The 27,566-nt window shown below is 48.2% G+C and overlaps 1 protein-coding gene across 1 annotated transcript in view; it reads right to left on the bottom strand.

The window, feature by feature from the left end:
* HS3ST2 (heparan sulfate-glucosamine 3-sulfotransferase 2) overlaps nt 1–12,368 on the bottom strand; it is a 92,461-nt gene extending 80,093 nt beyond the window's left edge. Inside the window, exon 1 of the mRNA XM_027043040.2 lies at nt 11,760–12,368. Coding sequence (XP_026898841.1) covers nt 11,760–12,250 — 491 coding nt within the window. The 5' untranslated portion in view covers nt 12,251–12,368. The remainder of the gene's footprint in view (nt 1–11,759) is intronic.
* Nucleotides 12,369–27,566: the final 15,198 nt, after the last annotated feature.

Below are 27,566 nucleotides of genomic sequence, written 5' to 3'. Positions count from 1 at the left end.
GGGATCACAAGACTAATAAAATCTAATGCGTACTTACAACATGGAATCACTACAACAATCCGGGAAGGACGAACACACACAACAGCCACATCTTGCATAGGAGGAAGCAAAGCTTAGGAAGGCGGCAACTTACCCCTCAGCTAATATGTGCCAGAGGCAAGACTGGAAAAGCAGTAGTGCCTGTTTCCACGACCCAGCCCATCAAAGTCAAGATAGGACAGTTACAGGTAACATCCAGCCCACAGACATGTTCAGTTTTGTCCACAGCTGTTCTATAGAAGTTGTGAATCAGTAAGTCACAATTATAAATTGAGATTCGCTTTTTTTAAAAAGTGCCATATTTCAAGCTTTGTTCTAAAAAAGGGAAAACCTAGAAGATCTGGCAATACGGAGATGGCAAAAAAAAAAAAAATCTGTTGGGATTAACTAGTGGCTGTCCCCTCCAAATGGGACAAGCGCCCTCTCTAACTGGGACTTGCCCTTATTGCCCCTTCTCTTTCTTTACTGCCCCACAGCCAACTTCATTCACTCACGTGTGTGCCTACAGCGTCCCTGGAGGATGCTGAGTTTGGGACGCCACCCCTATCCCAACCAGCTCCTCCGCAAGATACAAGGTCTGGGCAGCTCGGTCACTGTTCCTGTTCATAGAGCCATATTCAGACCAGCTCTGAGCTCACCATGCTTTCACACACTTCCTGGCCATCAGCCACCCGGATCGGGTAGAGGTGCTCAAGGGTTCATGTCTGGGAGACGACCTTGCTGGCACACTCGTCATTTGAACAATGTCCAAATTCGAGTACCTGTGAAAATGGCTTTGACTTAAGTACCTCCTAGAGCCATTCGTGCCCATCCCCTCTTCTTCATCCTCGGCAGGAAAGAACAACCGAATTCAGTCAAGCCCTTCCCCTCCCGGAGAAATGACAGACAGACAGCGATGTGGACAAGTTGCCCAAGGATTTCTGGTTAATGGAGAGGTCTGTGCTAGAGAAAATACCAGAACAGGGGCCTACAGTAGGGATTTTGCCACCACAGAGCTTTGCAGTGACTTAACTCATTTTTCACGGAATTAATAATTCAGATCCCCCACTGCTTCAGCCAGAAGTGGCCATAAACTGCAGAGAGTTTAACCAACCACTTCTGAAAATGGGGATTGATCCTGGGAAATGCTGGCTCCGCTTTAAGCCATCTCGCTTGAGCAAAATGAAAGCCGTTAGGTGATTTCATATCTTCATTAAAACCATCAAAGCAGAAACACTTGCAAAGAGGCTGCCAGTGCAGAGCACGTCTCCCCACGCTCCGGCAGCTTTGGGGAAGTCGGAGAGATTCAGATCCCGATTACCCTGCAGGCAGGTGTTACGGTGTTCGGTTCGATGTGAAGGGCCCCACACACGTAAGTCCCCTAGATCTAGCAATGCCATCGAGGCAGCTGCCTTGCCGTGCACATTGATGAGGCTGGAATGAGAGTGACAAACTGGGCGACACACATACCTTTTCCGGGTTGGAGCAAAGCTAATTCAACCTTCAAAGGATCTCAAGCGGTTACTTAAGAACGCTGCAGGTGTCAAAAGGGCCTCAAGGACCCGCAGAGAGAGGGAGAAGGACTGTGCCATCCCCCACCTCACTACAGCAGAACATGACTTTCCGGTCTTTGGACAGTTCAAGGACACCTGCAGATAGACATGTGGTCAGTCAAGCCAGGGGCTGTACTAGGAAGCATGTTAGGGTCCAACCCCAGCATGTCACTTGTCAGGGCCTGAAAGAGAGCAAGCCCTTAGTGGGTGTCATCAATAGGAGCAGCAGCACCACCCTGTTGACTTCCCACCCTCACACCTTGCCACCGTGAAATCCCTCAGCAAATTCTGCAAATGTATCTCCAGGATGTAGCCAGCGTCTGAAACAGATGTCTTTGAGTAGGTGACATTTGAGCTGGAACCTGCATGATGAGAAGCAGCCAGATCTAGGATACAGCAAACGCCAACACCCTACAGCTTAGGCATCAGCTCCCCCAAATGTCTCTCTAACCCACGCTGCGTGAGGCCCCCTCCTCCGTGATCCCACAGTGCCGGGAGCACCCTCTCTCTCTGTGGCTGCAAGTCTTGCTACTGGACGTGTGTGCCCTTCAGCTCTTTAAAGGGGATCCTACTTCTCGTCTGCACTTTTCCAGGGCTCGGCGGAGCAGCTGGCATATAGTAGATGGCCAATAAAGGTGTGTGGGACTGAGATCAGAGGTGCAGTCGTGGAATGAATGGATTCAGAAACATTCCTTCGGCCGCTCCCTTTGAAAATCCTCTCTGCCCACTGAGACCCAAATAACATATTGCCTCCTCCAGGAAGCCTTCCAAAATTCTCCCAAGTGGATCTCATTTCCTTTCTGTACTGCTAGAGCTCTGCCTGGATGTCTATTATGGTATCTCTCAGCATCTGATTTTCCATGAGCGTCTCAAAATCGGATCACACTGTGAACAGCCCCGTGATAAGACCTGTGTCCTATTTACCTCTAGGCCCTCAGCACCTGGTTCCATACAGATATGATGAAAAATAATTAATAACTAATAATGACAGGTGACACTTGTTGGACACCTTCCACATGCCAGAAATCTGAGTACTTGTGCATGTTATCACTCATTCGATCCTCAAGGCAAGCTTGTGGGGTTAAGGCACAGGGCTCGTCCCAGTGTGCCAATGGAACTGAGACACAGAGAAGCCGCTGGCTGCTGGACACAAACCTGGCAGGTGGTGCAAGTGAGGAGATTCCAACCCATTCATTCTCATTCCAGAGCCAAGCTTTTTTCCTTTTTCTTTTTTAAATGTTTATTTAATTTTGAGAGAGCGAGTGGGGAGGGGCAGAGAGAGGGAGACACAGAATCTGAAGCAGGCTCCAGGCTCTGAGCTGTCAGCACAAGGCCCGATGCAGGGCTAGAACTCATGGACCGCGCGATCATGACCTGAACCGAAAATGCTTAACCCACTGAGCCCCCTGGGCGCCTCCCAGAGCCAAGCCTTTAATCACTGCGCTGAAGCTGCCTGCCCTGGTGCTTTCTGTCTCCTTACCCCCATTTTGAGGTCATCTCGCCCATGCCTTTTGAATCTGGGCTGTCCTCCTCCTTCCAATAAGATGCGTCTGTCCATCCCTCCCCCTCACCCCACAAGGAGCCCCACTCTCCCAAGAGCCATCGCGGCAATGCCCTGCTCACCTCTCCCCAGCCTCAGGGTGGGTGCGGGTCTCCTTCGCCCAGCCATGAGCACCGAGACCAGGAGGTGCCCTGAGTTTGCAGGAAGGTGCCTCTTCATCAGCATTGATGGCTATCTACCCAACTGAAGGCAAGCTCAGGGTGCCCCGCTGTCACAGACACCCTCTAAACGGCTGCTGCTGGGTATTGTTACATCCAGGGACAATAAGTCCCAGGGACAATTTTCCCCTGTGGAGCTCCCTCTACGGAGCTGAGAAAGCAAAAGTGACACCTTGCCCTAGGTTGAAGCCTCACGTCATGCATCACGGAGTAGAAGAAAAGGGACTTTGCATCTTGAAATTTTAAAAAGACACCCTGTCTTGCATGAGCATCAAAATTAAAAAAAAAAAAAAAAAAAGGCTTGAGACCCATTCCCATAAACTGCCATAGATTGCTGAGTCTCTAGTGGAAACAACTTGACATCTGATTTTTGCAACACTGACGCCTGCAGATATGGATGCAATGACCTATGTAGATCTGATCATTTTTCCACCCATGGGAATAATGAAGAAACCAATGGCAACTTTGGGGGGGGGGGTCCTTTAAATACCTGCTACACCTTTTATTCTGGGAACGCTGTTCTCCTGAAGTCTAGACTCCCTTGTAAATATTGCTTGTTGAAATAGTTCTCTGAAGCCTCTTGTTTGTCCTGAGTCTTCCACTGGCTTGTCTCTTCCAATCATTAACACATCAAAGCAATCTGAAAGCTAGAAACCTCTCAGGATTTACTTAAGGTGGATTTTCTGCAAATTCTAGCAGGGTTTCCCCAGATGTCGGATATGTGGCCCATCTCCATAATCTGGGGGTACTCCACCAACCTACCCAAGATCACTGGGTAGTTATTATTTATTAAATATTTATTAAATATTTCTCACAGTGAATATTTCTCACAGTGAGAAAATCTGTATCTTTTCCATTTCATTTCCATTTCTCCTCTCTCCTACATCGAGGAGAAAGAAAAGTCTCATGCTGCAATTCATATTTCTCTAGCTGTTCTTAGTGGTATCTCCAGTACTCTCTTTCAAACTTAATTTTTTTTAATGTCTTATTTATTCTTAAGAGAGAGAGAGAGACAGAGCAGCAGCAGGTGAGCGGCAGAGCGAGAGAGGGACACAGAATCTGAAGCAGGCTCCAGGCTCTGAGCTGTCAGCACAGAGCCCCATGCAGGGCTTGAACTCATAGACTGCGAGATCATGACCTGAGCCGAAGTCAGACACTTAACCGACTGAGCCACCCAGGCGCCCCTCCAGTACCCACTTTTAAACAAAGACTGATTAGGCTGCAGGATTGGAACGGTCCAGCCACCTTAGGAAGCAAAACTTCAATTGCACTCTTTTGTTTGCAGTCTATGTATTTTTACGATTCCTTTCTAATGATGGCAAAGTGGGGCTGGTTTTCCACATAGGGCAGTTTTCAAATGAAGTCGTTTTAAGAAAATATGTGTGTTCCCACTCTATTTGCATATTGTGCGTTAGGCGGACAAATGAGCAGCACACATCTAGGACACACAACAGTGGATGCCTGTGGTAACCCTGGGAAGGGGAACCACATGGCGCACAAACAGGGGTGAGAAGGAGGGGAATACTTCTCATGGGACAGCCTTGATCACTTTTCAAGTTTGCATTATGTGAACATATTCTCTATTCCAAACTATATGCACTGGAGAAAAAAAAATAAGCCCAGCTCTTTATGAAAAAATTCTAATCTTTTAAGTGTGGAAACTTAAACAAAATATTAAGAAAATAAGAGCAGAGGCCGTGCCAGAATTTGGCAAATGTCATGAAGGGGGTTCGAGAATGCCTGGAGCCTGGAAATCGCCACCCTCAGAGAATGAGGGAGCGATGCTACCCCTCAGAAGTGGCAAGGAGGGGTCCCCGGCCTCCACCCCAAGCGGACACTCATGGGAGCTGGTGGCCATGGGCGCAGAGCCTCTGATTCCAAAGCTCGGGAGGACACTCCCCCAGTGGACTTGCATCCAGGAGACCACGTGATGCTCAAGCCCCAGATAACCCAACCAGTACCATTGGCCCACGCGCCTTGAAGAACCTGCTCGGTAATGACCCCTCACCCCTCTCCCTCTGCTGTTATCCTGCTGAGAAAGCCCCCCTTGAATGCAGGACTGAGCCAACAGGCCAGCTGCATAGCCTGACAGGCAGCAATTACCTCTGAAATGCTAAGTTATTTCCACTCACTGGTGGCTTTTACCCACCTCGTCAAGCTGCCCATGGACTACAAAGCACTGCAGCCCATTAGGAGAACAAAGTGGCAGCAAGAGCTGGCCTACAGCAGCCTGGCACTGAGCCTGGCAAATGGTAGGCGTTTGACAAATAAATGGATTAACCCACCCGGGGTTAGCTCTGGAGGAGACATTGAGTCCCATAGGCTTAGACCAGCTGTGACCTTTCAGCCCCTCCTGCCTGACTCACAGGCTGTGGGCTTGTCTACCCGCTCCCCCTGCTGCCAGGCCCTCTGCGCATAGACGGCCTCCCCTCCGAGTCCTCCTCCGGGGGACCCCGATCAATGGGGAGCTGTGTGCTTCCGCCCCCTCCGTCACTCAGTTATTCAGGGCTGATTCATGGAGGTCTGACCAAAGGGAAAGAAGTTGTCCTATAACCCTGCACGCCAGATGCACAGAACATTAGCAGGCATGCAGGTAATTGCACCTGTGGGACACTGCCTTTGCCTTGAGCCTGTTAGGGACTCTCAGGACGTGCCTCCAAATATCTGGGTGGTCCAGCAGCCCATGAAGAACGTGCCCACCACATCATCTCATTAACTCCCTGTGGGAATCAGTCCGCACTTTCTCTCATTTTGGGATGGGTGCTTTCAGGGAGATGGCATGGGTAACATAGATCCAAGATGGGTGCGGCTCCTTGGCCAATCAGAAGAGGCCCCTGACGGCTGCAGAAACAGCAATCTGGGGCTCCCTCCAGGACCCGGCATTTGCCACCTAGTCTCAGGCTCTTCAGAAGGTCTAGTGGGTCCCCACGGCAGAAGGCACCTCTGGGGGAAAGAGTTTCCATCGAACATGGAAACATGATACCTCATTGAATCTAAGACCCCATCAATCGTCAAATATCCTCATTCAGAGATGTTAAAATGTGGGGGGAAAGTGTGCTCTTACAACCTTTGATAAATGGTATTTTCGCATTTTCGCATCCCAAACAGCCTTAACGGGGGCGCCTGAGTGGCTCAGTCAGGCCATCCAACAGGGGCTCAGTCAGCCTTAACAGGGGTGCCTGAGTCAGTGCTCAGTCAGTTGAGCATCCAGTTCTTGATTTTGGCTCAGGTCGTGATCTCACATCGTGGGATCGAGCCCTGCATCGGGCTCTGTGCAGACACCGCGGGGCCTACTTGGGATCCTCTCTCTCTACCCCTTCCCCACTTGTGCTCTATCTCTCGCTCTCTCAAAATAAATAAATAAAAACTAAACAAAACCCCAAAGCAGGCTTAACAATGTGTGACAGCTGGAAAGCACCAGGGCTGTTAGTCTTTTCCCCCCTAAAGAGCCACATACCAGACTGTGGGGACAGCCCGCTCCAGGGCGAGCTCTCCCACCATCCCTGTAAGCTCCAGGGGCAAGCGAAGCCGGCTCTTCAAAACCTGTCTTTGAGCAATGACAGTTCTGCCTGCCCATCCCGAATGTTCCTTGGTGCCTGACAACTGTAGGCACGCTAGAACTAACTATTACATCTCCAGTGTGCTGCAAGGCTGACAGCCAGCACACCATGGACGTTGGATTTATGGACTCAAGGGTTTCATTTAACCAGCGCATATGACATCCTCCTGGACCGAGGCAGGAAAACTCCTTTGAAGACATGTGTCTGCACAGACACTGCAATTGTGCGTGCAAGGGCACGTCTGTGGAGTGTGCAAGTGCATACATCTGCGCACACCTGACAAGTGTGGAACGGTCCGTGTCAGGTATTGCTTAGGGTTTTTTTTTTATATGTTTATTTATTGATTTTCACAGAGACAGCACTAGCTGGGGAGGGACAGAGAGAGAAGGAGAGAGAGAGAATCCCAAGCAGTCTGCATGCCTGCCAGCGCACAGCCCGATGCAGGACTCGAACTCACAAAGCCGTGAGACCATGACCTGAAGGTGCTGCTCAGTTTGTTGCAGACAGCAGAGTCTTCTGCACTAACCGCTCCCCTCGCCTTCTGTTTGCTCTGCTGTTAGAATTTGATTTCTTGATTGAGACTACCTGGAACCAGCGACAGACCTTATTCTCTGCTTTTGATTCTCTTTCTTCCCTGGACCGTCGCCTCTGGGGCAAATGTCTACTCTGACTTACACCATCCCAACAACACCATGGATGCTGAACAAACAAATAACCCGAGTTGTGAAGTCTAAAGTTTACCCAACAGGTTTATCTATCATAATGTTGTCACCTGAGCACAGAGTCAATTATCATGTGTTAACCTGCTCTTGTTGGCATTTCAGTGCATTTAGAGAAGATCCGCTTCCTCCTCACCCCCCACCCTCAGCCCCCTGCCGTCCCTGAAAACTAGCAAAATCAAGAACACTTAGGACAAAACTCAGCTTCCTCTAAGACCCTAAAAACTACCAGACAACGCACAGTTTTTATCGCTTTACGAAAGATGAACACCTGGACTGTTCTGCCTTACACCCAACCCTTGCTAAATCATAGCATCCCAAATACAATCTTCGATTTTCACATGGTCCGTCTTGAGTTTCACAAGACTGGAAAGCAGATCAGACATCAGTCCCATTTTAAAGGTGAGCAAACGGACACCCAGACGTGTGAAGTGACTTTTTACCAATGCGGAAGGAAGGAAGGAAGGAAGGAAGGAAGGAAGGAAGGAAGGAAGGAAGGAAGGAAGGAAGGAAGGAAGGAAAGGAGAGAGAGAAGGAAGACTGTAAAATAAGAAAGCAAACTGAAGCAGAGCTGACACTAGAATTAAGACCGGGACCCTACCTAGTCTATCCTGGGACTGCTTTTCTAGCAACTAATTAACTCCTCAGCCTAATCTGGTAATAGCAGCAGGGGCAGAAACCAAGTTTTCACACTAGTGTGACGGTGATCCCAGAAGCACTGGTAGTGAGGAGCTGCAGCCACCGCAGCAACAGCAGAAACATGGCTGCCATACCTTTATGTGCCATAGACTCTTCCGGGACACCTTCCCACACAACAGCCTTCTGTGACGACTGCTACGGGCCCCATCCCACGAGGAAGGCGAGACACAGGATGATCACGGTCTTTCAACCAACCGCACAGCATCTGGAGACCATCTCTGATTCCCTCATCAGCCTGCTGTCATTTCTGCCTACCTGTCCCCTGTCCAAGCATGCAGCCGGCCTCGCCCCATAGGCCCAGCTGTCACCTCGGGGAGGAAATTGGGAGAGGGGAGCCAGGCCAGACATGCAGGTGATGGAACTCAGAAACCTCTAAGGGGAGGGATCCCACCGTAGAGGGCTGGGCTCTCCCGGGCTGGTTCCCAAGAGGGGCTCAGGCTGGAGGCAAGGAGGACACAGACTCTGCCTCCTGGTCTCCCTGGCTGTATCACTCCGCCTTCAGGCACTGTTTGACCCCTCCTGGCTTATCTCCACAGAAAGAAGGCTCTCTCCTTTGCATTGAGAGTGAAGTTGGATTTTTCCCCTGTCTCTCTATATGGAGGCCTCGGGACCCAGGAAGTTGTCCCGAGGAGCTTAACTGTGGGCAGATTATAATGCGATCCATGGCCTGTAACTCTGCCACTCTGAACTCCGCCTTTGGAAAACATGGTCCGCCACTCTGGGTGCAAGGGCTCTTTGGCCATGTCTACCCAGGGGTCACTGGCTCCATAGTGGCAAGCTATGCAGAGCAGTGGTTAAAGCACTTAGCTGGCAATGCGCAGGCACACACACAGCCACACACACACGAGCATGTGTGTCTCCATGGGCTACTACATGCTGGTGACTTCTGGCTCATCAGCCTGCTTTGTGATCCCATTTCAGACTTTTGGGGGGCTGCAGTTTTCACATGTGTGAAATGACAAGGGCAACAGGCAGAAAGAGGAGCATCATATCACCTGCTGTCCTAACTCCCAGAATGCAGGAATAAAGTGAGAACGTGGATTTTAAAAGGGATCCCAGGAATCCTGGACATTTCTGCAATTGATGCATAACTCTTGAGCGATGATAAAGGATAAAGCACTTTCAGAGAAATGTTCTGGAAAGTATGCAAACAGCATCCAAATGGGACGGCATCACCTTATGTAGAAATGGCAATCCACAACCAAACCCTGGACTCCCAGAGTGTGGGTCTGCAAAGGACAGATGCACAAACCACATAGCCCTTTCCTGAGCTGTAGGCTCCCAGCCCTCCCCTGGGGGTGTAGTGGGAATAGGGCAGACCTCCAGGCTAACCTTTCCCAGAAATACAAAGGGTGAAAGGGAGGGTAACTCAGACCCTGGGAAGCCGGGTGGAGGAGAGAGAGAAGTAGAGCTGTCAGTGTGCTTGATGTTAAATAAAACCTACCAAGGCTCAGTTGAGAATTTTAGCAGAATCCAAATGTGCTATAAAAAAAAAAAAAAAAGGCACGGCTCCCATCTCTAAGGTTCACAGCTAAGCTGGCTTAGAATCACACATGCCAAGGTTAAAAATAAAAGGCAGCCATCCCTGAATGACACAGGCTCTAGGAAGGAAGCCAGAGGTAAGTTGCTTGCCCATGGGCCAGGGAGAGGGGAGTGTAAACATTGGGTGCAGGGTTATCATTGTTTACTGGAGGACACAATATCTAAAAGCCAGATGCTCAGAATTTTGCTATTTTGCACTTAAAAGGCACTTCGTACTGGCCAAGGGTTTCGTAATGATCTTCAGATTTTCCATCGAGGAAACCCTGCTGGGCATGAGTGTGTGGCCATGGCTGACCCACACAGGGCTCTGCTGCTCCATGAATTTGCCTCCCTCGCCCTGAAGTCTGGCTCTGACGCTGTCCTTGTACACCTCAAACACCCAAATGGGATGCCTGCGGGTCACAGTTTGGAAAGCACCAGACCTCCCATACTGTGTTGCCCTATTCCATTAAGCCAACATAATGGTGCCAGGGGTCACCAACAGGCCAGGTATCCCCTGCTGGGCTCTACTGGAGTCACAGTGTGTGTCTGCCTCCTAAGGGGGGTGTGTGTCCCATCCCCTGCCCCCACAACCATGACCAGTGCAGGCCAGGGCTATCGGCCCTGTTGCCCCCTTGCAAATCCAGAGCCCCTCAGTATGAGCCTAGTTGGCTCCCCTAACAAAGTTTTCATCTGTCCAGGATGCTTATGGCTGCTACTTCCTAAAGGGTTTACTTTTAGAAACATTTGTTAAAAATTAGCTCTAGTTCCTGTAACAGCTACCATGTTATTCCTCCCCAATTCCAATACTATGCAGACATTTCTAGAAGGTCTTCAAGGGTCAGATGAATGATGGGAATTCTGTGATCCATGTGTTGCGGGGAACCCATACCTGACACCACTCCCAGGGATGCCCTGACTTGGCCCACATTTGGGCCAGTCCTACACCTCAGCACCATTCAGGGATTGGGAGGCAGACGGGCACTGAACAGTAGAGGCTGTCACCTTCCAGAAGCTTCAGGCTATCCCCAGACATCACCAACCTAGATGACTCTCAGCCCTGCCAGTGTAGTGGAGCAGACAGTCTATGACTGGCTGTCCCTAGGACCCTGGCCAGCCCTTATCTGAGGTGCCCACCAGTATCCCAAATTCCACATCCTGGCTGTGGGTTTAGAAGCACCACCCAGCGCAGGTGTCTTTTTTACACTTTGAAGGTACTTTAGAAAGGCCTTAGGAGGCACACCAGGACGAGGCTGTTTTCCTGACCACTGGGATGGATGAAGAAATCGAGGCTCAAAGCATTTCAGGAATTTGCTCAAGCTAAGTGACAGAGCATGACTCAAATCCAGAGTTCCTTTCCACTACCCTAAGGCCACTCATTCAGAGTCAGAGCAACCGGGGTGTGGTGGGCGCAGGGTGGGGGCGTCTCAGTCCCGGTAAAAAATGACCCTCCGGAAGGGACCCCCCCCAAGGGACCCCCCCCCCCCCATCAGGGGATGCCCTCTCCGTGTGCCTGAACTACCAGGGACTTCATCCAAGCGCAGAGCCCTGCCGCAAGGGGGCCCTATTCTGACTTTCCCTTCTCAGGGTCCTTCAGACGCCGGGGAAGATGAACGAAGGTCAGGAGAGGGCCTTGTTCTGAAGCGGCACGTGTCCCGGCCCGCCCCTTCCCCGGGCATCCCGCTCCACCCCAAAGGCTGGACACGGAGCTAGCTCACCAGCTCGCCCTGAGGTTTGGCTAGACATCCCGCTTCCCTTCCGGCGACTCCAGAAACAACCACCCTTTGCAGTTCGACAAAGCGCGTGCCCGTCTACACCATCCCCGGGAAGTTCTTGGTGAATCCTGCTAGAGTCCCCCCACGTGTCAGCTTGAACCACACAACGAGCCGGATTAGAGGGAGAGGAGACGCCGGAGATGGCCCTAAGGATGGACCCGACTGGGGCCCCGGCGCGCGGAGCCCCCTCCTTACCTGTACCAGTCCAGCCCGCGGCCGTAGTTCCTGTCAAAGAAGTGGGGCTCGGTGCCCAAGGCCCGCACGTCCGGGTGCACGCGGATGAACTCCAGCACGGCCCGCGTGCCCCCCTTCTTCACGCCCACGATGAGGGCTTGGGGCAGCCGCTTGGTGCCTAGCCTGGCCGAGCCCGAGTGGTTGGCAGCCGGGAGGCGAGGGGCGGGAGCGGCAGCGGCAGCGGCGGGCGAGCTGGGAGCGCCGGGCGCGCTGGGCGTGGGCCCCGGGGGATCGCAGGGGCGGGACTTCGGGAGAAGTTTCTGGCCGCCCGCGCCGGGGCCACGCAGGCAGCGAGGCGCGCCAAGGAGGCGGCTCTGGCCCAGGTCGTCGCAGCAGCACAGGAGACTGTAGCACAGGTAAGTGCAGGAGAGCGAAAGCGTGAAGGCGAAGAGCAGCCTGCGCGCCCTCCGCGGCTGAGCTGGCCCCGCGCGGCCCAGGACCCTATAGGCCATGGCTCCATGGGCCCGCGCCGGGGGTCATGGTTTCCGGGGGGCGCCGGCGGCGGAGCTGTCGTGGCCCTGCGGCCGCCTAGAGGGCTGGCGCCGCGCTGCCCGGGCCCCGCGGGTCGGGCGTGGGGGGCGCCGTCTTCTCCGGGCACTGCCGGCCGGGGCGCGCACCATGCCCGGGGATCCCGGGGACGGCGGCTCCTCGGGGGACAGGCGGCTGCGCGTCCCACATCTCCCCGTCCCGGACCACGGGGCTCCGGGCGGCGCTCCTCGGCTCTCACGTGCGCCGGCTTCGGAGCGCGCCCAGTGCCCGAAGCCCCATTCCTGGTCCCCGGAGCGCGGCGCCCCACGCTCGGCGGCGGCGCAGCCGCGCGGGCTGGCGGGCGGACCGGACGGTGGCGCTGGCGCGGGCCCCGCTCCGACTCCTCGAGAAATGCCGAGCCGCGCGCGCTGCCGGCTCTATTTAAGGAGTCGCCTGACGTCAGCCGCGCGGGTCCCCCGAGCTCGCGCCCCGCCCTGGGACCTGGCCCTCCCCCTGCGCCCCACTCTCCTGCCCCTCCCAGGTACGCGCCACCCGGGCCCTCCCGGTTCAGGCCGCTCCCTGTGCAGCCCTGGCCGGCTTGGGGTGGCGAGGCATTTACTCCTCCAGGAGGCCGGACGCCCCCAGCACCCCCAGGGGTGGGAACCCCGGCCCAGGTTGCGCCAACATCCAGCCTCAGACCCCGGCGCAGACGCAAGCACTCTACACGGATGCACGGTCCCACCACACTGACACACACACGCACGCACGCACATACACAGGTACACACGTACCCTGACCAGGACACACCCCCTCACCCCACAAGGGCGTGGAAACACCAACACGGACCCTCCCCTGTCCCCCTCACCCCCGTCTCACCAGACACACACAGCCTGGAATCAGACATCGTGCCGTGTGCGCACACACGCGCGGGACTGGGACACACGCTCTAGACGGGGATGGGTGGAGAAGCAGGGTGTGAGTGAGATTCCGTGACTATTCGCGGAGCTCGTTGGCCCCCCGCGCGCTGACTCATATCCAGGCGGCTCGCTCTGTCTCACACCCATGAAGCATGCGCCCCCACCCCACTGTCACTCCACAGTTCCCGGGACGCGGCGGGCGAGGGAACCCCAAAGGAGCGGACTCCGCGCAGGGCCGGTTCCTCTCTTAGCGGCCGCCCCCTAGCGGCGAACTGCTCCCCGGGGAGCTGTTGGGGGTCCCACAGCGTCCCTGAGGTCCAGGATGCTGTGGACTTCATGCCGTGGCATGAGAAGGAAACGCAAGGGAGGACTTTTCCAGGAGCATTTCCTCTTCGAATGATTTCCCGGCAATTGCCCGCAGGACAGTTTTCAGCGACCATGCGCAGAACAGGCATGGGTGACCAACCCCAGTGCTGTCCTGAGTGACCACACTAGTGGATCAGAACCGTACATCAGAACAGACCTAAATCACCGTGGCCAAGAACGCAGCTAAGTTGTCACCCCACAGGAATGCCAAATCACTGTGCCCCGGTGTTCACCAAGTGCCACCCACACACCATTCACTGAGCGACCACCATCGCCTCCACTGCCTGCCCCCCACAAACTAAACATCCTTCTTCAGAGAATAATCTAATCAGGTTCTGTGGACTTTAGCCCTAGCCAGGGAATATTTTGTCCCCAAACGGGCCTATCCCTAGAAACCTTAGGCCAGTCCCTCTACTACAGACCATAACTACCAACTTTGTTTCGAGCCCTCCCAGGGTTAACTCCTTTAATATGGACCACAACCCGATGAGTTTGTTATCATTATCCCCACATCACCTCACTTCCTTAATTCTAATAGTAGCTAACATTTACTGAGTGCTTGTTTGGTGCCAGTAATGTGCATATCAGTTGACATGCACTACCTCCCTTGTCTTTGGAGATAGATACTATTATAATTCCTAATTTACAGACTGAGAGTAAGGCTTAAAGAACACACAATCAGTAATCAACACGGTCGGGGGGGAGGGGGGCGTAAACTGACTCAGGATTTGGGCTCTTAATGACAGTGCTTTGCAATTCCCTATCTTCCTTTGATCATTCCTCCCAGAATTCCATCCCAGGCTCCTCTCCCAGCTGTGAACTAACATGTCTCTATTACTTCTAAAGCCTGACACCTGGGACCAAATGAGGACTTCCAGCTGTAGGTTGAAAAGTTCACCGAGATGCTCACCTCCCTTTTGTAAACTGTCTCTAGTAATGCCACCTGTGACTCCATTATCTTTTTCTTGTAGCTCTATCACACTGCTGACATCTCAAGCTCGCAGCTGAGTAACATCTCTAAGTGTTTCTTACAAGCGCTGCTGATTAAGGCATATCTACCCCATACTGTGCTTGTACAGTGGGCTTTTTTGGACCCAACATGTTAGGTCCTTACACATCTGACCTGATTAAATTTTATCTTGTCTCATCAGCTCACTGCTCTAGTTTTTAACAAATGTCTAGTTGAATCTTGAATCACAATGCAGCTTTCATTTATTCAAAAAGAACGCGTAGAAAAGTTGAATTCTGGCAGCCTTACTCTTCGGCAAATGGGTTGATCTTTCTGAGCCTCAGTTTTCTCAGCTGTAAAATGGGGAGTCAGGATTAACTATGAAAACCTTGGTTTTCTGATGTGTAGTTCTGTGGCTCCCTTATTCAAGGTATGAACCACTCTGTTGGCATTATGTCATCTCCGTGTTTGATTGCAATTTAATTAATTCTTCACTCAGGTCTTTAATAATAATATCAAAACAAGTATGTTGGAAGTAGCTCTAATATAGACCTTCAGAAGTTTTTCACATTGTGAACCTGTTATTTATTTCTTGCACCTTATTGTTAAAATCACAAGGTTAAACGTGGATTAATCCGCTCTGACAAGAACTTTTTCTTAGGAAAAAAAATGAATGTAGTTACTTCTCATAATTCTCTACTTGGCTCAATTTAAAAATTATTTTTATCTTTGAATTCATAAGCTGTGAAATGCCTGGGTATTCCAACCCATCAGAGCCAGGCAAATTTGCCTCTTCAAATTTCCAACCACAGTAGTGACCGTGATTTGCATAGAATTTTTCAGGAGTGAGACAGCAGATGTGCCTGCTCATCACCCCCCACCCCTATCTTTTTTCCAGAAGTACTGTGATTCTCTTTTAAGGGCATGGCGGCAGGGTGGGGGTGGGGGGGCAGGTACACACAGACTAGGACTGGAATCCTTCAAAATCTGACACAGTCCTAAGATCCGGCTACTTTTCCCCATCTTGTCTGTTCCTCTTTGGACCTTGTTTATTTTCTTCACTTTTAACTGCCTTTTTACTCCCTTTTATTTATAAACCAGGAAGGGCTACTGAGTCGCAAGCAACAGAAGCTGACTGTGGCTAATATAAGCAAGAAGAGGGATTTGGAACGGTGCAGGGGGGGGGGGGGCGGGCGTGGACTGGGTGCATAAACAGAATAGCAACAGAATGAACCTCAGGACGGACATCCTTCTCTTCCTGTCCTGAGTCTTCGTTTGCTCTTTTGCATCTGAATTCTATTCTCTTGAATCTTCCTTCCCACCCTTACACCCTATATTTAAGACCTGGAATTGGAAATTAACAAAACAAGGAAATTTTCTTTCCCTTAAGTCTTTGGACCCAATCAAGCCTTATTATTCAGTTTTATTTCAGTGAAGTTTCCTTCCCCCCTCCCCCCCAGGGCTGAGTTTTGTGAAATGTGAGAAAATGTTCCAAAGAGGGTGGTTCCTAAGAGGGAGAGGACTGTGAAATGGACTCACGAGGTCCACACGAGGCTGTGTGAGGGGCAGAGTTCACATCTGAGCAGGAGGGTGTGCATGAACGCTCTCCATTTAGGAATGGATTGAAAGTGAGGATAAAGAGGTTTTCTACGTGCCCCATCCTCTGGCTAAAGTCAGAGGGCGGAAGTTCAAGGGGCCAGATGCTGCCTAAAGAAGGGAACCAATCTGGAAGGCCAGCAGTTGCGGTTGATTGCAAGTACTGCTTTGTAAGATTCCAAATCTTTTGTCATCTCCATGTTGGTTTACTTCTGCTGTTGGCAATAATAATCTTCGTAATAATGTGCACCACGTATTGAGCATTTATTCAGCACCAGGCACTGGGCTAAGCATTTGGATACAGTACCTAATTTAACCCTTGCAATAACCCGGTAAGATAGGGATTACTACTATCCCTACAGAAACCATCTCAAGGAGGTTTTCTGTGTTCTCCCAGATGATACAGGCTGGAGGAGGAGGAAACCAGTGCAAAACACGATGGGCTGGCTAATGATCAGCTTCAGCCACAACCCTCCCTTGGGTCAGAACTGTTACCTGCCCCCACCTCCCATCCTGCCTTATGTAACCCACACAATCTTCCGCTCACCTTATCTTACCATCTTGCCTTCCTAATGCAACTGTCCCTTGGGGAAGGGACTCAACAGCTGGTTACAAATCAGCATGGTACTGAGAATCTGGCCTGCATATTCATGTTGGGACCCCCTTGGATTCTTGATCTCCTTTCTCCTCCTTGATGGACCACGGACCAATACATATTACCCTGTTAGGGCTTCCAAGAAAGAAACTTATATTTCACTTCAAAATTTATCCACAGTGGGTTGTATGGACTATTGGGGGAGATACTAACCTGTTCACTTATGCAGTAATGGGGTACGGCTGACCTGGAATACCTGGATTATACTTCCTCTCATCTCCTTGTCTTTAACCAAATGGAAGCAGATGAGAATGTCACCATTGTGGCCCCCAATGTACCCATTTTTTAAAAATATTTACTTTTGAGAGAGAGAGAGAGGCACAAGCAGGGAAGGGGCAGAGAGAGGAGACACAGAATCTGAAGGAGGCTCTGAGCTGTCAGCACAGAGCCTGACGCAGGGCTTGAACTCATGGACCATGAGATCATGGCCCCTAAGCTGAAGTCAGACACTCAACCGACTGAGCCACCCAGGTGCCCCCCAATGTATCTATTTCTGAAATATAGATCTTAGTGGTATAGGAAGAGTACCTAGCTACAGAGAACAACTTAGGGAGATACAATTGTTGGCTTGTATTGAGTTTTGTGTTTCCCTTCAACATTATTATTATAGATTATATTATCCTGGATGTAGAAACAAATGAAAATACTGAGAAGCAAAAAAAAAAAAAAAAAAAAAAAAAGTCCCCCAAATCATGATACTTAGAAGTAACTATCAAATGCTTTTTTACATCCTTCCTATTAAAAATGTATCTGTTTGTTTATGGGTCAGCCCATATCTACTGTTTTATAAAATGCTTTTTTACTTGACAATATTATGAATCTATTTAAAAAAATTTTTTTAAGGTTTATTTATTTTTGAGAGAGGGAGAGACAGAGTGAAAGCTGGGGAGAGGCAGAGAGAGAGGGGGACACAGAATCTGAAGCAGGCTCCAGGCTCCGAGCTGTCAGCGCAGAGCCCAACACAGGGCTCGAACTCACGAACCATGAGATCATGACATGAGCTGAAGCTGGACGCTCAACCGACTGAGCCACCCAGGCGTCCCTTGTGAATCTGTTTTATATCATTAAATACAGACCTATGAAGGTCTAGTACTTTCAGAAAGAGAAAATAGTAGGGTACCTGGGTGGCTCAGTCAGTTAAGCATTTGACTCTTATTTTTGGCTCAGGTCATGGTCTCAGTGTTCATGGGTTCGAGCCCCACATCAGGCTGTATGCTGCTGGTGTGGAGCCTGCTTGGGATTCTCTCTCTCTCCCTCTCTGTCTGCATCTCCCCTGCTCACACTTATTCTCTCTCTCTTTCTCCCTTTCTCAAAATAATAAAAATAAACTTAAAAAAGAGAAAATAGCTTTCTCTCTTTCTAAGAATGGTATAAATTTGCAGCTACTATGAATGGAGAGAACCTAACACACATGTGAACTAGTTCAGCATGTAAGTAAGCAGAGTGAAAGGGAAAGACTGAGTCCCGGTAATAGTGCTTGACTCCCTAGATCCAGCTTTGCCTGAAGCTGTCTCTTCAAGAGATAGTAAAGCATAGTGATTAGGAGTTCAGTGACTGGAAGCAGGCTGCCTGAGTTCAAATTCTGGCTCTGCTAGTATGACTAAAAAAAGATTATAGATGTAATGCACTTAGAATAGAACCTGGCTAACAGCCTTCAATAAACATCAGCCATTATTATACTGCAAACTTTTCAATTACATGCATCCATAAATTCTTTTTTGCTTACTTATTTTGATTGATAGGAGTATGTACTTTTCAACTAGATCTGCATCTTTCAACCTACTTGAAAATTTTATTGACAGTACAATAAAGTCAACCTCTGTTCTCAGCAATCCCCTAACACTCCTCTTGCTTTGGATCCTGAGCTTATCTACCTGATACTTTAGATGCTTCTAGGAAAGTAACCACCTATCCACCCTGGATCTAGTTCATGGCAAGTGTTCAGTAAATGAATATTAAATAAATAGGTAACCACCCCCGAAGACCCCTCTGCCTGGAGGACAACAATCTTAGCATGAAGATAGAGCATAACTTACTTAAAAGACTGGATTTTCTGTTCATTGATCACCCCCTTCATGCCCTCTCTGCACAGATAAACATGATACGTAGTCACTTTGCACTTACACTGTCAACTCCCTTGACCTTCTCTCACTGCTGTATTTTCTGGTTAAAGTCAACCTTCTTCCCACTCAGTGCCTGCACCCACACAGCTGAGCATAGCAAACGCACAAGCATGGTGACTAATCTCACTTAGAATTCATCATTCCGGATCTCAAGTGGACCCTTCACATTTCCTGGCAATCATGCTCCATTTCCCGCGTCCATTCATTCTTCACTCTCCTATGTAACAATTTGGTTCCTTCTCTCCTCTTCTTGAACCTCAGACATCTCCTCCCCATCCTGATCAATCTGATAGCCTCGCTTCCTCTGTACTTCATGGGTAAATAGAAGCAACTGGAAGAGAACTCTTACCATCACCTCTACCCACCTGCCTGTAGCTATGTTCACATGCTTTATTTTCTCTCTTGTTAATGTTCATGGTCTATGTTTTTCTTGATAAGGCCAGCCCCTCCATTTGTGTACTATATCTCGCCCACTCAAGGATATGGCCCCAGCAAGCCTTCCCTTTTTCTCCCCCATGATCAGTGTCCCCTCTCCACTGGGTCCTTCTCATCAGCATATCAACGAATTGATATCTCTTCCATCTTAGAAAAGAGAAAAGCAATACTGTCTTGACCTCACTTCTCAGCCCAACTGGCACACCATCCCTGTTGATAGCTCAGCTCCTCAAGAGTGCTCTACTCCCTGGTTCCCAAATCTTTCCACCCACTCACCATTGAGCCCATCCCAGTCAGGCTTATGCTTCCTCCTCTCCTCTGAAACAGTTATTCTTGAGGTCACTAGTGACATCCATAGTGCGAAACTCAAGACACCTCTTCATCTTAGTGGGACCTGGCCCATGCACAGCATGTGACACAGCGGATGCCCTTTGCTTCCTGAAATTTTGTTCACCAGGATTTGAAGGTGTTGCATTTTTCTGGTGTTTTTCTCACTTTTCTGCTTCTCTTAAGCTTCCTTTGATGGCTTCTTTTTACCTCCAGGACCGCTCACTTGGGACTATCCCAGAGATTGGTCCTTGAACATCATCTCTTTCCTGTGAACACTCCCTCCCTTAGCAACACCTTGGGTCTCCTGGTGTCTACACCCCTTGTATACTGCTGCATCTCAAATTCGTAGCTCCTTCCCCCGGAATGTCTGCCAATGCGTCTCCAACCAAACGTGTCCCAAACTGAACTCTTCCTAGTTCCCTAAAACCTGCTTTCACCATAATTTTGGTCATCCAAGTAAATGGCAATTCTCCTGTTCCATTTGCTCAAGCCAAGAATAACCCAGAGTTAGCCTTGACCTCTCTTTCTCGCATCCCCTGCATCTGATCTGTGAGCAAATCCTTGTTGTTTCCCTGCTCAAAATGCATACTGAACTTGACTGCCTCTCACCACCTCCACAGCTGTCATCCTAGCTGGCTTCTAACGTGTTCGTGAAGCGTGGAGGTTGAAGTGGGCACCCCTGTGGCCTCGGCAGCACAGATCTCCCGGGTGTAGCAGACCCTCCACCTCATGGACACCTTTGGGGCCTGGAGGATCCTGCAGTATTAGTGGGAGTGTGACCTCCTGGCTTGTTGCCAGGTGGGTGTGGCTGTGGTCCCTGGGGCAGCAGTGACAGTCACAGGTCCTCCAGAACCCACAGTGATGGAGCAGTCACGGGCTCTGCTAACATTTTCCCTTTTGCTTCCACAGCCTGGGGCTGGCTCCTGGAGTTACTAATTTCTGAGTAACCCCACCCTCCCCTTCTTGCTCCATCCACCCTTCTGTCACCTTTAGAACCAATCTCCCATGTTGAATAATTTCTGTCTGAAATACCTAGGATGTTTCTGTTTTCCCGATGAGACACTGATCAATATAGTCTCCACCTGGCCTTCCTAAAACATTCTCAACAGTGAGGGTCACCCTTCTGTTTAAAGCTGTCTTTGGCTTCTCAGCTCATTCAGATGGTGGACCCACCCCAGGGGCTAAAGAATTGTCAAGATGGTAAGAATTGTTTGGAGACAATAAGCCTGAAAGAAAACTGCCAACTACCCAGATCATTTGCCTCCCTCCTGCCCCCCTCGCCCCACTATTGTCCAGCAACAAGGAATCTCATTTTGGGCTCATTCCAAAATGAGAACTAACTGGAGGACTCTGGCAGGGGACCCAGGAATGAATACCCCATAAGTGGGTGGTTTTAACTTCTCCCCTTGGTTCATACCAGCACACCTCTCTTCTCTACTCCGTTTGAGATCTCCCTGCCTGGAGCTCATCTTAGTGAAGCTTTCTATAAAACAAGTGACTGCAGGGTGGACAGTACGGGTTTACAGTGGTATGCCTGGCAAGTGGTACCCAGGGGCCGGCTGCTCAGCCCCTGCACCTGTCCCCTGCCCTCTGAGGCCCCCGATGCCTCCAAGTACTGAGCTTTTGACAATTCCCTCTGGCAGTTGTTCCTCTCTTCAGTTCAACTTTCTCAGCTCTGCTGTGTCAAGCAGTGCTTCTGGTTTTTTCTTGTCATTTCTCATTAGCTGTTGTGTCCTCTTACTTTCTTTGTCCTTGAGGATTAACACCTGTATTTCATTCCCTCAGACGCCATGGTATACAATCTGTGTGATGGGGCGTTCTGAAAGAACCTTGAACTTCTCCAACACAAAGCACTCAGGTGGTGGCTCTCAAGCTAATCTCTATGTGCCAACGAGTCTGCTCTTCCAGGTTTGAGCCCTCAGCTCTGACAGCTCTCAAATATGGACACTGCAGGCAGCAAGCAGCAGGCAAGTAAACAGTTGGAGAAGGTCAGCTGGTGGGTAGGTGGAAAACCTAATTAATTTGTACCATTCAAGTAGTACAGGAATCACCCCTTTTGTAGGAACGTACAAGGGTGCGGCCAAAGATAAGAGGCCCTTTGGCCACCCCCCAGCAATTTTTCTCCTCTCCCCCAAAGTTCCTAATGTTAGCATAGTTTGTGAGGTACACTTTCGGTCTTTCTTCTGTGCTTTCATGAAAACTAGGAAAACCCAGCAGAGTTTAATAGGGGTTTGGAGTGGAGAGGGCATGTACGATGAAGACATTCTGCACCTTGCTTCCCCCCCCCCCCCCCACTCAACATGGAAATGCCTGTAGATTTAACTCGGTCCCTGCCAAGTATTTCATCAAATACGTGATGACTCAGCTTATTTACGATTTATATTGTTTATATATCATGGTTGATTTAGCCATTTCCCTGTTAATAGGAGTTTAGGTTTGTATCCATTGTGATTAAACTTGGCTGCCTATAACCAAGAAACCCAAAGTAGCAGCAGTTTGAATAGGATATTAATTTGTCTCATTTAAAGGAAGTCCAGAAGGAGGCGGTCTGAATCATCAGCATGGCGGCTCCATGAAGTTAACAGCCACCTGGGCTGTTGGTAACCTTGGATGTGTCCCACCTTCCTGTGGTTGAAGTTGGGTGCTGCGGTCCCCATAATCATCACATCTCCATCCCAGCAACTGCATGGAAGAAGGGGAAGAGATTTCTGAGAAATCCCACATGAATGTTGCGCACCTTTCGTTGGCTGGAATTCAATCACACGGCTACCTCTGGCAGCAAGGGGTAGCCATGGATGGATGGAAATGTTACTAGGTTCTGTTGGTTTGAGAGAGAAGGTGGATATTTGGCAGGCAGTCAGCAGTGTCTGCTTCAAGTTGTTTCCAGTCTGTTCATACAACGATGCTTCAACGAACATCTTTGAACACGGGGATCACAGTCAAATATCCCCAACCAACTAGAATAGCTTCCAGAGCTGCAAGGGGATCTGGGAGCTAACCTCTGTCTGGAATTAACTCATTAACTCTCGATCACAGAACAGTATGGGGCAGAGGGGAGAAGGTTAAAGTGGCCTGGGCAGTGGGAGTCAAGGGTGCTTGCAGGACTTGAGGTGGGGGCTGTCTCCCAACCAAAAGAGTAAGTATTTCAGTATCTTAGCAACTGGTAGAGTCCTGGCTATACTTGCCCTTAGTATGTGTACGTGCTGGTGTTTCTCTGAGTAGATACACTAGGTTGTAGGGTGTGTGTGTGTTTTACATTTTAATAGATGCTCCCAAATTGTTTATGCTAATCCATACCCTCCCAGCAATTCCCCTCAACCTCATCACCTCTACATATTAAGATATTATATTTTAAAAAGAATTTTGCCAGTTCGTATGGAAGAAAAATGGTATCTAGTTATTGTTTTTATATGCGTTCCCTTGATTATCACTGTGGGTAAGATTCTTTTTTGTTTCTTGGCCATTTCAATTCCTTGTCTATGAACTGACTATTCACAGAGCTTGCCAATTTTGCTGGAATTTATTTTTGTATGTAATCTGATGTAGTGCTCTAATATTTTCCAATTAGATAAGCAAATGTCTGAAATCAATTACTAAATAGTCCCCTCTTCTCTTGCAGGTATAAAATACTATATTTCCCATCTGTTGATTCTCTCTTTGGTTCCATTGATCTATTTGTCAATATTTGCAAACAATATTGTCTTAATATGCATTAATTTTGTAATAATTTTAAGGCTTTTCCAAAATAATATTCAAGCAAGAATCAAAGAATAGGCAGAATGCTTTTGGAAAATAAAAATAAGAATGATACACATTTGACCCTTGAACAATATGGGGTTGGGGGTGCCAATCCCCCACGCAGTCAAAAATGGAGGTATAACTTTTGACTCCCCAAAAGCTTAACAACTAATAGCCTAGTGATGACTGGAATCCTTATTGATAACATAGTTAACACATATTTGGTACATTGTATGTGTTCTGTACTGTATTCTTAAAGTAAGCTAGAGAAAAGAAAATGCCATTAAGAAAATCATAAGGAAGAGAAAATATGTTCACAGTACTGGACTGTATTCATCAGGAAAAAAATCCACCTGTCAGTGGACGTGCATCGTTCAAAGCTGTGTTATTTTAACGGTCAACTGTACTTTTTGCAAGATCTTAAAGTAAATGATAAAGTTACAGTATTAAAACAGTGTGGTGTTAGCTCAAGACAGGACAGACAGAATGATCAGTGGGGTGAAAGAGAAAGCTCACACCTGGGCCCGCGTGTTTGGTATGCCATCTGGCTGTTGAAATTAAGGCAATTTCTTTGCCGAAAGAAATTCCAGATGGAGCAAAGTATTTAATGTTGGAAATTAGGCCATAAAATAATTACAAGAACAATTTGCAATAAAAAACTTAATAAACCTAAAAGTAGTGGAAGAGACCATGGCGGGTAAGACTGGTAAATTTGGCTGCATGGCTACATACATAATTTACACTTGTATACCTAAAAGTCTCAAATAAAATTAAAAACAAAGAAAAATATTGTATCAAGAAAAGTATTGGCAATGTATGTGACATACAAGTTTAATACACTCCTATATAAAGAGTCTTAAAAAATCAATAAGAAAAAATGACCACCACAATGGAAAAGTGGTCAAAGCACATGAATAGCCACTTCAGAAAAGAAGAAATACAAATGACTAATATACAAAAGGAATTAATGAACATTAAAGAAGTGAAAAATAACAAATGATAAAATGATTATTAACTAGAACTTATTACCAACCAAGATGGCCAATACTTTTTTGAATTATTGAATTTTTGAATTATTGAAACTTTAGAAAGTGTTCATACCTTTTAACTCAGAGTAGGAATTTATCCCAAGAAAACACATTATGGATACTTACAAAGGTTTGCGTGTAAGGTGATTAGTTCATCAGAGCATTTTTTTATAAGAAATTGGAAGCTCTCTTAAAACTGCATCCTGTTGGTTTTCGCTTACATAAATTATAGTCCCTTCTCTCTCAATGCCAATCCCATATCTCCACCCCAATTCAAAGTATACTAGGAAGAGGTAGGAGGTCATAGAATAGAGAAGGAACAAGGTTGGCATCTCCCATGTGTCTGAACTTGGCCCCTTAATGATCTAGCCTCTTGGCTCTCAGCCTGGCTACACATGAGAATCACCTTGCTTATTATATTCAGCCCCACCGGGTGGTTCTGGGTGAGGTCTAGGCCTAGTATTATTTTTAAAGCTCCCTAGGTGATTCTAGTGTGCAGCCAGGGTCAAGAACCATTGCTAACCAGCACTCCCTTTAAGTTGATTAATTACATAGGCTATTGACCAAAGCTGGAACTAACAGCCTCCAGAAGCCCCAGGGAAGCCAAACCATTGCTTGAGCCCGGCCGATCGCGAGTGGGCAGCGGCCAACCTCATGCCCCAAGAGACGGGCCTCCTTGGCCTTGCTACAGCCCGGCCAGCCAAGTGTCGGTTAGATTTAATACCAAAGAGGTCACGGGTGACCTTGACAAACACACTTACCGGCGCGGGATTCTTGACTGTTCTGTGACAAACTGCCATAACAAAGCTACACACCAGTTCGTGTTTCCATTTTTAGCCTCTTTATTACCTCCATCTGTTGGTGGAGACGCGGCGGCAAACACACGGAGTGTGAGCTGCAGTGTTATCTGGTATCGTATAAATAAGGACCGCCAGACTCCTACGGTCTCCCACGTAGGGTGGGGGCTGATGCTTCCTCTGTGGGTGACTCCTTCTGTCCTTTCCCCTCCACCTCTATGACATGTTTGCAGTTTACACTCCATTTCACACAAACAACTTCCTAACACTTCCTTGCTTATACAGTGATGGCTTGAGGCTTAGCTACAGACCTTGAAAATGCTTATTTTCATCAGTGACTGCCTCTTCCCTCATCCCTCCCCCAGCCTCCCACCCTAACCCCTGTCTAATGATATTGGGAGCTCTAAGGACCATCACTCATTTCAGATCATTTATTAACATATAAAGGAGGTGATGCATTAATGTCTAGAATTGGCCCCCCCACTTCTAAGTATGAGTCAATAAAAGGGAAGGGGGAAAGATGTGGATTGCATTTATTGGGGTTCTCTAATTTTCTGTGCCCTTTCCAATGTGCTTGGGTTCCTTAGAGAGCGAGAGAGAGAGAGCAGGGAATTGGGCACATTCCAGGACAGTGTGTTTTGACTTTCAGTCATTTACATGGCATCTTCATAATTTCTGCCCTACCCGTCCGTGCACCAATAGGATTACTTCTATAAAATTTCTTTATGTCACCCCTCCTTTATTCTTAGATATTTTTTAAGTGAGCCTGACTAGTGTTTCCTAGTATGGATGTATCCGTTTCTTTAGTCATTCATCCGCTGAAGGACATTTGGGTTGTTTTCCAATTCTGCCCATTACAAATAGAGCTGCTGGGAACATGCATGTATGGATTTTTATGTGGACATACCTTTTCATTTCTCTGGGATAAGTAAATGCCCAAGAGCTGAACTGTTGGATCAAATGGTGATTGCCTGTTTACTTTCTAAGAAACTGCCAAATTGTTTTCCAGACTAGCCAGACTGTCTTATGCTATGTGAGCCGTCCAGTTTCTCTGCATCCTCACCAGCATCGGGTGTTGTTGCTGTTTTTTATTTTAGCCATTCTGATAAGTGCCTAGTGATCCCTTATTGTGGTTTTAACTACGTCTCCCTGATACTTAATCTTGTTGAACATCTTTCCATGGGCTCATTTTGCATCTTTATATCCTAATGAGGGAAAGGCTTTTCATGTCTTGCGCCCACTTTCTGATTTTTTTTTTGTCTGTTTTTTTACTACTGACTCTTGAGAGTTCCTTATATAGTCTAAATACTAGTCTTTTGCTGGATATGTGGTTTGCACATCTTTTCTCCCAATCTGCAGCTTTTCTTTCCATTTTTTTCCACAGTTTCTTTGCGGCACAGGAGTTTTTAATTCAATGACGTCAAAATTATCAATCTTTCCTTTTACAGAGTTGGCTTTGGTGTCATGTCTAAGAACCCTGTGGCCCTAGATCCAGAATGTTTTCTCTTGGGTTTTTTTTTCCTACAAGTTTTGTAGGTTTACATTTTATATTTATTTGGATGATCCATTTTTAGTAAGTTTTTCTATAAAATATGAGATTTAGGCCAGGGTTCAGATGTTCCCCAGATTTTGTATGTAAATACTAATATAAACATGTTATTATGAAAATGAGTCACATCCTATCTTACATCCTGTTCTGTAGCCTAATTTTCTCACAGAGCCCTATACTGTGGACATCTTCACACACCCACTAAATGTATCCATTTTAATCTGTGTGATAGTTTCTAAAGGCCGTATAATAAGTCATTGCGCTGATGTATCATGCTTTATTAAGGCAGGCATATTTTAAAACCTTCTTACACTGTTCTAATACCCATTTAATGGAATTCTTTCTAGCTTAAAGCAGGCAGCATCAGTATCTGTTGCTTGAAGCTAAAAACTCACACAAGCATATAAGCGGCTTTCCAAGAGGTTATTTAAGCAAACGTCACGTGTCAAATATGTCAGGGAACGTGCTACAGCCTCGAAAAGAGTTCTTTCCTTGAATCCTTTGGGCCTCAGTGTTTGAGTGAATCAGAGAATCTTGAGCTTCAGGCTTACCCTCATCTTTGCGTGTGTTAAAATACTCCCCAACCCATGGTGGTCATGCCCTTTATGTTTCTATTTCAGTGTGTATTTGAAGATTTATGAAGATTTTTTTTTTTAAAAGGACCTGAGTCACTGCCAATGTTGAGGTTGGGGCTTTAGAGGTCATCCATCTAGCTCAGTGGTTCTTCCCTGGGAGCGCTTACCAGCATCATCAGGGGGGCCTTTTCAATTTGTACCTGCTCAGCCCTTGCCTGACCTTTCTAGATTATACTCTTCTG

This window comes from Acinonyx jubatus, chromosome E3 (assembly GCF_027475565.1).
Source record: "Acinonyx jubatus isolate Ajub_Pintada_27869175 chromosome E3, VMU_Ajub_asm_v1.0, whole genome shotgun sequence".
NCBI lineage: Eukaryota > Metazoa > Chordata > Mammalia > Carnivora > Felidae > Acinonyx > Acinonyx jubatus.
The sequence above is the reverse complement of the archived record's forward strand: the minus strand, read 5'-3'. Positions and strand labels throughout refer to the sequence as shown.